The following is an 11501-nucleotide window of genomic DNA, read 5'->3' on the forward strand; positions in this document are numbered from 1 at the left end:
TGGTTATAAGAAGGAACAGTTCTACCCCATGTGCTCACTATTTAAAATGAAATGGAAATAACATTATGTATCCAACGAGTAACTGACCTAAAATGTAAGACTTGCTCAGAAATATATTCATGTGTTGATATATGCTGAAAATGCAGCAATCACAGGAGTTATGATTTTAAAGCATGCAATGTATCACACTTTCACATGAAAAAACAGTAACACAATTTTATTTCTGCCGCTTTGAAATGTCAAAAGTCAGTTTCACCTTCATTCCTATCCGTGCACATTCTTGAGTCTTAAAAATAATTCTGATTCCATGCTGAAACCGTTGCCATGCCTGAATATATTTTATCATTAAATTAAACAGGCACGACAGCAAATGACACTTCCAAGGCATTTATGCACCACATTTAGCATTCACTCTGAAAGCCACAGGCAGGTGCCCGAGTCCGTAGGTAAGAGTGAAACCCTCCGAGTTACCCGGAGGACTGCGCCGCTACGTGCTGCGTCACCAGAACAGACTGACTAGACCAGTCTCTTCCTTTTCAGGGCACTTCCTGCTGGCTCACAGTTCTCCACGTGTCCGTCCGCTACCGACCCCAAAGGGGAGACCATCTGCAGCTCGGCGTCGTCCGCCGCTTGTCCGAACAACGCAAGAAGGAAGGCCACGCCGTACCCCGTAGCTCTGTCTCCCTGCATCAGGCGGAAAACACAACGGCTCAGTAACCTTCACCTCCGGCATCCGCCTTCTTCCGAAACCCCTGGTGCACAACACATAGACTGCACATCAGGGGCCAGCTGCCGTATCTTGGACAGTTAAATCATTGGTCATTTTTCACAGGGGGCTTGTAAAGTCATAGATTCTTCAATTAAAATTGAGTTTGTTCATCCAGATAAGCGTAGGGCACTTTTTTAATTTACTTGGGACTTCTTTTTCATGTTTTGAGTCAGCATTCAGTGATAAGGATTTGATTTAGGTACGAATAGACACCATAAAAAGAGACCTGGTTTTGCAATGGCCTACTCACACTATACGCAGGACAGCCCATGTCCACATCAATCCACACTCCTGACCAGTTAAATCCAATGTGTGCCCCAAGAAACAGACCAGCGCATGAACACTGAGCATTACTTCTGTCCTGTAAGGAAATAACATGGACAAATTCTTCATCAAGCAATTAAATACTATTCCTATACACAGTATTACTTTGATGTTCTGCATCCCAGACTTCCACAGCTGCTCTTCAATTGTAACTCTATTTATTACAAATTAGTACAAGTTATTTACTAATGGCAGCAAACTCCCAGTTAGAACTACTAAAGAAAATTATTTATACAGGTAATCCTTGTTTTTAACACTTGGGACAGTTTCTTCCAAAATAGTTTCGAAGTTTTTATCCAAAGCAAAACAAATTGTTAAACTTAACTGTGAATTGGACTCCTCTAGTATATCTTTACAACTTGCAATAAAAAAAACATCTTGTGTAAGTGGCACTGTGGAGGTGGCATTAACTTTTTTACATTAAAACAGTACAGTAGTTGTAAAAGTTTATCATAAAATGGATGTGCAGCAGAACCAATTGCAATTTAAAGTGCACACCGAGTACAGAATAACACCACATGCATTTTTAATTTACTCTCTTCACAGCAACGACAGCATCAGCAGTATGAGACTTTTTTAAGGATCGTTACCAAAGCCTTAAAAAAAGCCAGCGTCAGCGTGTCCCTGGAACTGCTTTGCTATGATATTACTCACACTCACAAAATTCTTCATGTCAGCCATAGCGGATGAAAACTCACTGATGTGCAGTTCGGGCGTGAAGACGAGGGGGTGCACCAGGTCCCCGCTGGTCCGGCCGGCTCTCACACAGGCCTTCTCCCACTCCGCGCTGTTCGTCAGCAGGCCTGCGTGGTATCGGCCCGTCACCACGCCCTGGAGGCGACGCAGTCAAAACACAGCTTCAGAGGAAGCAAACCCAGCGTGCACGGACTACTGACCCAAGACGGGTCCGTTTTTTTGTGAAGCATTAATTGTGCAGAACCAAACATAGGGATTTCCTAGTCTCACTCTTTTTCTTTTCCCCAACTAAAGGGCGGAGCGGTGGCTCTGTGGCTCAGGATCTGTGCCTATGGCTGGAAGGCTGCCAGTTCGAATCCCGCGGCCGGCAGAGGAATCCTACTCCGTTGGGCCCCTGAGCAAGGCCCTTCACCCCAGCTGCTCCAGGGGCGCTGTATAAATGGCTGACCCTGCGCTCTGACCCCCAGCTTCTCTCCCTGTCTGTGTGTCTCATGGAGAGCAGGCTGGGGTATGTGAAAAGACACATTTCTAATACAAGAAATTGTATAGGGCCAATGAAGTGATCTTATGGTAACCGCAGTCAGTTGCCATCTTCCTGCCCCTTGTTTGCAAAGGTATGAAGAAGATGAAGAGTTAAAAAAAAGCACCGCGTTCTCTTTTCGACACCTTCATACAATCTGCGATTTACTTTCTCAGTCCTGACAAGGTTCTCTAAACTCCTTCAAATCCAGTCTCAAAACCTTCTTCTTTAGAAGAGCCTTTACTGAACTGGTTCCTTTCTTCACCCCTCTGCTTCTACTTTTCCTAGTACCACCATCCACGGTCTCCTCTGTGTATTTTAATTGTGTTTGCTCTTGTGTATTCTTTTCATTGTTGTTGTCATTCTGTACAGCGCTTTGAGAAGCCAACTTTAAAGGCACTATATAAGATAAAGTTTATTATTATATTATTCTTATTATTTAATTACACCATAAATGCAAGTGGAGGTCACGTTAAAGGTAATGCAACTGCAGTCTCAACGATGGAATCAAACCTGTGCTTTCTTTGTTCACCTCCCTGCTGACTGCTCCCTTCAGGCTGAAAACATTAACAAACGTCACAGAAATGTGCAATTGCTGCAATTTCAACCACCTCTGTCTATTTCTGACAACTAGAGCTCCCTCTTGTGTGAGCCCAGAAGGAATGATAAAGGAGAAAATAAAACTGGAAAAAAAGATCAGTTTATAAACTGATAAGATGGATGTCACCAAATTTCAGAATTCACATTTCTGAAAAAAAAAATATTTTCCGATTACGTACTACCCTTTTTAATGATAATTAACAATCGTAATGAAGAGAAATTTCATAACTAATGTGGTATTCCTATTTCACACACTTGGAGATCATAACTCTTACATGTGTGATCAAAGTAGGGCTGGGCGATATGGCCAAAAACATTAACACGCTAAAAATTTTCATATCAGTCGATATAGATTATTATCGCGATAAATCTCAAATCATTATTTCTTTCAAGTTTAAATGCAGATTTTTTCTCCTGAGTGAAAGTTAAAGAAATGGTAAATTGGAAAATTTAACAACTCTTTATTTTAAGAACACAAGTTTAAAGCGCTCTGTTTTATGTCTGATCGTAAAAAGCCAAAATATCTCCAAATTACTGAAGTTGAATGACCTTTTCTGTCTACGATGACATCGTCCTGCGAGCTGGTCGTTGGCAGTACTGCATTTGCTTCAGTGTTGCTCATTTCTCCACTCAGCCACCACGTTAGCAGCCCAGTCTGCAACACGCATGCACGCACGTGCAGTATTTTGTTTGCATGCGCATACCATGTGCAAAGCATAAACGTATATATCGAACATTTATCGAACTTTTGTTAAATTTATATCGAGGAAAATTTTATCGCGATAATTATCGTTATTGAATTATCGCCCAGCCCTAGATCAAAGCACAATTTTTATTTTTAACTTCACCAAAAAAAGCAATTTTTATGGCCTTAGTGTTTAAAAGTGGCATTTATTAATTTTACATATCATTTTTTTATTTTTAAAGAGTCTATTTAAAACTGAATAGGAAGTGTCTCCCTCATCAAGCACAGAATGTACTGTATTTTTAAATGCAAGACTGCTGCCATCTGTATGTGGATAAAGACTTGTTACCTGGGCAGCAGTAAGATTTCCGATACCCACGATGATGTCCGCTTTGAGATCTCGACTGGCGTACACGGCACCATCTGCCAAGGCTAGGCGACCCCCGGCATCTGTGTTGTTGACTTCCACAGTTCTGTAAAGCACACAGATGTCCCATGCACATCAGGTTGAAAAACAGTTCAAAAAGTTGTCAAAACTGTCAACACCTAACTACACTCTACACCAAGACCACCTCACATATATTGGACCCTCACACCTGAAGAAGGCTCCCCAGCCGAAACGATTCGTTTCTTTTCTTCGCTTTTTAGCAGGGAATAAACCCGCTACCTGTTCCTTTGCAGCCTGTGCATGCTGACACAGCTACCTAGTTGAAATACTTCATATACTGAAATACTTCTTACTTTACGCCTGAGATAAAAAACACTAATCACGTATGCACAGGGGAACAGTAACAAAAAGATAAATCTTGTCATTTAATCCCTCTCACACTATAATTATGTAGAAGTAGCATCTGGGAACCACTCAAATCTACCAAGATACAATATTACTACTACTTACTTTCCTGAATACAATCGAAGAATATCATCTGGCCTAGTTGCCTTGGGACCAATCGAGTTTTCAGCCAGGCAAAAAACAGCATGTAGATTTTCCTTGAAACCCTGTGATTTCACAAAACATGAACAAAAAAGATCAACTTAAAAAACGGATTAATGCTCATTTTACAAACAAATATTTTATGATACCTTCCAACCAATGGGCTATAATTAAAAGAAAAGTTCAAAGTTTAAATGATGTATTACACTGTTTATACCCAGGGCCCTCAGAAACCCAAGAACCTTGCAGAAACAATTACTGTCAGCTGGTCTAATGAAACTGCCCTCAATCATCAATCAGGGTCCATTTATGATCCTGAGTAGTTCCAATACTTCAGGTTACAAACAATACAAGCAATAGCCTCTAGAATTATTTTAGGCCTTAATGAACAGTAAATCAAAGCTGATGGAATTTCCACCACGCTTGCCAGTACTACACCTCCAGACACTTTTTGCTGGTCCTCCTCTTTCTAGTTTTTCTCAGCTTGACACTGCATGCCTTAGGAAACCGATACCTTTCTACTACATCCCATTCCTTCTGTTTGATTCCAGTCCTAAAAAAATAAACATGGTTCTGGACTAACCTAAACAATTTTCAATTTCTGACCTAGATCTAATCTGACAAACATTTTTGAATGTGCTGTTGCAAAACAATTTAACAATCACCTAATTGCAAATAACCTCTCCGTACACTTCCAATCCGGTTTCAGACACTCCCACAGCTGAAAAACTGCCCTTCTTAAAGTTACTAGCAATCTTCTTATGGCACCTGATTCTGGTTCTCTATCTATCCTAATTCTACCAGACCTAACTGCTGCTTTTGATGCTGTTAATCATGATCATTTTCTCTCCTGTCTTGAGACTGCATTTGGAGTTTCTGACATCTCTCTTAAATGGTTTAACTCTTAATAACTGATCCCTGACACCTTGTTCTCTTGGGGGTTTTAGTTCAGAAGTTGTGTTTGTCAAGTCAGGTGTTCCCCAAAGCTCAATACTGCCCACCCTGCTATTCAGCAGTTACATGTTACCACTTAGGAATTTAGATTAAAATCACATGGTCTGAATGACCATTTGTATTCAGATGATACTCAAATCTATGTCCATATTAAATTTGACACTGTAGTAGCTATGTCTCTTCACTCTTTAAATGTATCTCTGAAAGTTAAGGTCAAGTTACTCAGCATTTCACATTACCTATGAAAAATGTGAATGCAATTCAATTAATTTTTTGAAGATTTAAATTGAAATCTTTTAATTATTGTTTTAATTCACCTGTAATTTTCACAGGCTTTTGGCAAAAAGCAATCTTATTTGCTTTATTTTAAAATGCTAGTTAAAGCTGTTTGCATGAGATAACACTCTTAAAACAAAATCATACCATAACATAATCAATTAGAGCATATACAGTACCAGGGTACAATGGAAATACTACTCCAATAACAGGTACAGTCAAAACTGATCGTGGGGTAATATTTTTAGATTTACTGGTCAACAATAATGTCTATTGCGAATTCCTTGCAATAAATGCTGTCAGTACAACTGGATTAATGAAGTGTTTTACAGTTTCACACAGTTCGGAGGTGGTTAATATTCTACAAGGGCTATATCTCTGTTTTAGCCATTGTGCAATACGTATCACACCAACCTGCAATACACAATGTAATCTAGCTCAATAGAGAAGTGCTAACCTGCTTAACAGCTGCTCTGAAAGCCCCAAGTACAGCAGCTGCTCCAGCACAATCCCTCTTCGCCCCAGGCATTAGAGTCTGCGACAGAAAAGAACACCATACTGACACGGACAATGCACAGTGCTGTCAAACATACAGTACCACATTAGTCACGAAAGAAAGGGGTGGAAGAGAATGTAGATTGAGCACAGACATTCACACACCTGCACGGAATATTAACCAATAAAAAAAGTGATGGCTGACTCCGAGCAAGAAATCCACTCGATTCAAACCTTCGTGGAAGAGAATGACAGCAATCGAGTTTGATCAAGAATCCGTTACATTTCATGTAAACTACAGCCTCTGTAGATTACAGAATTGGGGAAGATGCCGATGAGCAGGAAACCGTGTTCACACTGACATCCACAGCAGCACATACCAAAGCTAGCGGTTCAACGTCCTCAGCCCCCCCCCCCGTGTGCTGCAGTCCCTGAACAAAGACTGGCTTTCAGTTTCAAGCACATCATGCTCTGCTGCACTACTTTACCCGTCACTTCAGTTGACCATTACCTTTGCTTTAAGGGTTAACCCTCCAGTGTTGTACACTATCCCACTTCCGATCCAGGCGATGGTCTGGGTGGCGCCCTCCGGAGCGTGGCTGAGCACAGCCAGGGCAGGGGGGCTCCTTGCAGCCTTCCCAACGCCGTATATACCTGAGACAGGACCACCACAAGGCAGTCAGTAGGAAGCCGGACCTCTTCCCCAAACACAGAGCCTCACGTTTGAGCACTTCCCTGACACACACAGGGAGCAGGTCGACACCACGGAGGAACCGCCCTCCGACGCGGTGGCCAAGCTCGACTCCGCCTCTTGAAGTGGGTTTTCTGAGTCAGCCCACGTTCATGGAGCCCGAGAGGGCAGCGTGGAGTGGCGGCTCGGACTCCTGACTCCTGAAATGAGGGGCTGTGCGCGTCGCGTGTGCCACCTTTCTATTTCTCAGCGTGGGACAAACCTGTACTGGTTCCTCCACACCAGCCAACACATGCTGATGCATCTCCCCACGTGAACATCTGAAAGTCTCTTTTCCAACATGGAACTTCACAAACTGCAACCTCACCTCTGAAAATCAAAACGTTCAGAGCTCTGCAAGCAGGTGCGTTAGAATTACCTCCAAACCCTTTCTTATGAAGCTCCTCCCCACGAACGACAGACGGAACAATTCCCAGCTCCGAACCGACTTCCCTGATCTCCTGTAAAGGCATTACTGTCGCTTTCAAGAGCAGTCAGCACAGGGGGATGGGGATGCAATTCTGATAATTAACTACAGCAAAAAATGTACTGCACAGATATTATCAATGCTTTAAAAGACAATTCACTCGCACAGCCTAAGCCCGGTGTTAAATTACAGTCCCTTTCACCCTTCGGTGTCTAAGTTAATGGAAATCAGAATCTTTCCCAGGACAAGGCAAGGCTTCCTGGGATATTCAGAAATACTGTATCCCAAGGAGCCCTTTAAATGTTCAACGTGATTTGGATGTTGGGTGCTCAAAATGAACCGGGACTGCACAGTTTTTTTAGCTCTGCGTGGCCTTACACGCGTATCACAGAAAGGTCTGTGCCAGTCTTCTGCATCACACGCTAAAGAGAAGGAACAGAAGTGCCGGCTGGTTTCGTCCGACAGCACGGCACCTGCCTGAAGGAAGTCGTCTGTGCTCATCTCGCTGCAGGGTGTGTCCACGATACGGGCTGCCAGTCGGATGCTCTCTGCCACATTCGATAAGCACTGCAAAGAGAATAACCAAGGCTCAGTGAATGCAACGAGCTCCTGCACCAATTCGTGTACTGCATCGTTTTTATTTTGAAACAAAGCATTTAACAATTTTACCACGTTTTCAACACACAAACGGAAAACGATGGCTTCAGCAAGCACAGATGTTGGAAAGCACCAGCGTTGGTGCGATTAAAAAAACTCCCATTTTGAAGTGGTGTCCGAAAAGCATAGTAAACTGGATAAATAACTGCTAAGATGTGAAAATGAATGAAGGGGAGGTTCTCGTTTCGCAGCAAACTTCAGAGTTCAGAGTTCTGTTTATCTACCTTATGCACAGGGGCAATGAAATGCTCATTTGCACGCATGCTCCAGTACAAAGACATCATCACACATCAACACACATCGACAGCACAGTTGTTACACAGCACTCAACTTTCAATAAAACTCAGCCCAAGCAGTGTGTGAAAAACACACATCAGAGCTTGCAGGGGCAGGCAGTGACCGGAAGCACTTGCCGTCAGCGTCTCTAGGGCCAGGGGCTGGTCGCCGGGTTTCGCGCACAGGAACTCCGCCGTGACGCGGCGCGGCTCGCCGGGCCTTCCCCGCCCCGACCTCCGGGAGAAGAGGGGAGAGGCCCGGGCGAGGGCGCACGCCGAGGCGAAGACTGCGGGCCTCTCGCACACCACCTGTCAGAGCACACACCAACACGAGTCAGCGCCCCCGCCGCGGGAAGAGACACCTTTCGAAGAGAGGGAATCGTGCACGCCCATCTTCAAGGCCTCGCTTATGTAACTGTGTACAGAAAAATAACAACACGTTTAACATGGTCACCATGCTACAACTGGCAGCCATGTCACCCTGCAGCTCACCGCTGGCAGCCCACTGGAGCTCAGCAGGTGTGAGCCTGGTCAGTACCTAGAGGGGAGACTCCTGGGAAACCTGAGGCTGCTGCTGGAAGAGGTGTTAGTGGGGCCAGTAGGGGGCGCTCACCCTGCGGTCTGTGTGGGTTCTAATGCCCAAGTATAGTGATGGGGACACTGTACTGTAAAAAAGGCACCATCCTTCGGATGAGATGTAAAACCGAGGTCCTGACTCTCTGTGGTCATTAAAAATTCCAGGGCGTTTCTCATAAAGAGCAGGGGTGTTACCCCCTGTGTCCTGGCAAAATTTCCCCCAGGCCTTTACCAATCATGGCCTCCTAATAATCCCCATCTCTGAAAAAGACTGGCTCCATCCCTCTGTTCTCCTCCCCACTGAGAGCTGGTGTGTGGGGAGTGTACTGGCGCATCATCCAGGTGGGGCTGCACACTGGTGGTGGTGGAGGGGAGTCCCCATTCATTTACCTGTAAAGCGCCTTGAGTGGAGTGTCCGGAAAAGTGCTATATAAGTGTAAGGAATTATTATTATTATTAAGATCTGAAGTGAAACTTTCTCAGCATCTTCCATTGACAATAGTACTACACATGGGGGACAGCAGAAAAATTGATAAGAATAAAAATGGAAAAATTAGATAAGAAGGACCTGTGTTCCAGCCTACAGAGTCACTGGGCTAGACTTGAGCTCAGCTTCCACAGTGTTGATAATATAACTGATAATATTGGACATGAGTCCGTCACAGCTGGGTTTATAAGGGGGTGACGTTCAAGGACGAAGCAAGAGCGTCCTTTCCGGGGGTCACACACGGCCCCTCACTTCAGAGTCAGGAGTCCTAGCCACTGCTCCACACTGCCCACTCAAACCCCACGAACGTGGGCTGACGCAGACAAACCCATCGGCCTACAGTACAGTATGACAGCCAGAAAACGGGAAGAAATTAAGGAAGCTCTCAATGTCTCAAAACAAAATAAGCCATGAAAGTCAATTTTTAAGAAGTTAGATAGCCCTGCCTCTTATGTTGCTGTGTGGGTTCTGACCACAGAGTAACGCTGATGAGCACAATGAGGAGTAGTAGTTAGACGCCCGTCTGGTTCGGCAAACGCAGGAACAGGGTTTCTCACGCACCACGATGTGCTGGCTGGTTTCCTCGGGGAGGCAAGAGCGCACCAGCCGCAGGAGGAAATGCGCCGAGGAGGGGGTGTTATGTCGGCTGACTCTACCGGGGAGAGCCGCCACGGCAGCCGAGTTCAGCCACAGCGGACACACGTCGGTCGGGTTTGGCCTCAGGGACCCCAGCGCCGTCCTCCATGCCTGCGGAGACGACAAGACGCAGCGGGGCCTGAGGGTGAGGCAGACGCTCGCCCCCGCCCGGGGTGGGCGCAGGCTGGGAGCCCACGGGCGACCGCGACAGGACCCTCGCAGGGCAGAGCTGCCTCCCGGCATCCGTGGGCGCTCATCGCCTCAGTACCCAACAACAAAAACGCTCATGAACCAGTGCCGTGTGACCGGCAGAGCTGCTGTGCAATTCTGCTTAGACTGGTAGATATCGGTACTGCGTAATCGGAAGCGCCCCGATTGGCGCAGTTTTAACACCAGATGTGATCGGTTTTAAGCTCTTGGTAAAAAAAAAATTGAAGAACTTGAATCCTAGGACCTTGCAATGACCCCCCAAAATGCCCTTCCGTCCCTTCTGACGACGAAAGTGTCAAAAACAAACGGAACTGAATTATGCAAATACTATTATAAATATATACATACACGGTAAGCTTGAGGTAAAAAGATAAAATCACCAAGCCAGGCGGCTATAGTGGGCACTCAGTCCTACATTATTTGTAACTTATTATTTAATATTATTTACACTGTTTCCATTTCATGACGGCACTTCCTAAAGTTACAATTGGTGTGGCGCTGGGGTTGTGAAATCTTGAGCACGCCACGCCGCGACAGATTCGTGGAAAAAGGCACTGAAACCGACAACGCCGCCACAGCAGGCAGGACATTTCAGGTTCGCCGGAGTCGCAGACGACTTCTGTCCACGAACTGCGTTATCATATCAAACCGAAACCCACTGCAGCGACTTCGTCCTACCTGCTCGTGTACTGGGGGCGGTAACTTGTCCTTGACTTTGTCCCACGTCAGTCTGTGTAGATGTGCGAGCTGCCCCACAATCAGCACAGGTCTCCCTTGTTGGCTTTTTTCTCCAGGTCCCCGGCAGAACACAAGTTCTGCAGCAGCCATCTTCCCAAACGCTGCTCGTCAACACCAACCTCAAGGGCTGGCCACAGCGTTTTTGGAGTAGGTGACCCAATCTCATTGAGCTATCAACATGGCTTCTTCGCTTCGGTAGTTTCCGGAATGCCTCGTACGCAGATTCTTTTTTAACAAAACGGCAAGACACCTGTGTAGCTGCACAAAGGCAGAAAATCCTAACAAATTTGTCCGCATGTGGACAAAATTAGTTGCATCACTAGGGAAGCCCATTAATTAGCACTCGCTACAAGGGATAGTGTACGCTGAAATGCGGTTGAGAAATTATCTGCGCTGTAAAAAAAATAATTAAAAAAATGTGGCCAGTATTTTCAATTATATGGCGTATCTTACCTATGATGATTTTTTTATTTTCGGGTAGAGTGTATTTACTGGCCTTTTTTTATGGATGT

The 11501-nt window shown here is 45.0% G+C and overlaps 1 protein-coding gene across 5 annotated transcripts; it reads right to left on the reverse strand.

Annotated features, from left to right (window-relative positions):
• Positions 1-202: 202 nt before the first annotated feature.
• On the reverse strand, positions 203-11458 carry LOC148655513 (putative aminopeptidase NPEPL1). Of its 5 annotated transcripts, none has more exons than XM_088642073.1 (12): positions 10930-11451; positions 9967-10152; positions 8481-8651; positions 7888-7977; positions 7363-7444; positions 6765-6907; positions 6216-6293; positions 4493-4593; positions 3944-4067; positions 1748-1924; positions 1020-1130; positions 203-684 (listed from the first exon to the last, which is right to left on the reverse strand). In XM_088642073.1, the coding sequence occupies exons 1-12, from the start codon at positions 11077-11079 to the stop codon at positions 517-519; spliced, it is 1581 nt and encodes a 526-aa protein (XP_088498199.1). In that variant the 5' UTR covers positions 11080-11451; the 3' UTR covers positions 203-516. The 5 variants fall into 5 exon arrangements, 4 of the variants coding, with proteins under 4 accessions (XP_088498199.1, XP_088498200.1, XP_088498201.1 ...); XM_088642074.1 differs by having other exon boundaries at positions 1754-1924; positions 10930-11450; XR_015940697.1 differs by having other exon boundaries at positions 658-684; positions 1792-1924; positions 10930-11455.
• Between the last annotated feature and the right edge of the window lie 43 nt (positions 11459-11501).

Source organism: Lepisosteus platostomus, chromosome 8 (assembly GCF_059453375.1).
Source record: "Lepisosteus platostomus isolate fLepPlt1 chromosome 8, fLepPlt1.hap1, whole genome shotgun sequence".
Classification (NCBI taxonomy): domain Eukaryota; kingdom Metazoa; phylum Chordata; class Actinopteri; order Semionotiformes; family Lepisosteidae; genus Lepisosteus; species Lepisosteus platostomus.

Bases quoted from the DNA above. Each gene is read 5' to 3' on its own strand.
- LOC148655513 (XM_088642073.1), bottom strand. From the start codon at position 11,079: ATGGCTGCTGCAGAACTTGTGTTCTGCCGGGGACCTGGAGAAAAAAGC. The intron at 4,068-4,492 runs GTAAGTAGTAGT...TGTGCTTTACAG, and splicing joins CTTCGATTGTATTCAGGAAA to AACTGTGGAAGTCAACAACA. The intron at 685-1,019 runs GTGAGTAGGCCA...CGCCTGATGCAG, and splicing joins TGGGCTGTCCTGCGTATAGT to GGAGACAGAGCTACGGGGTA.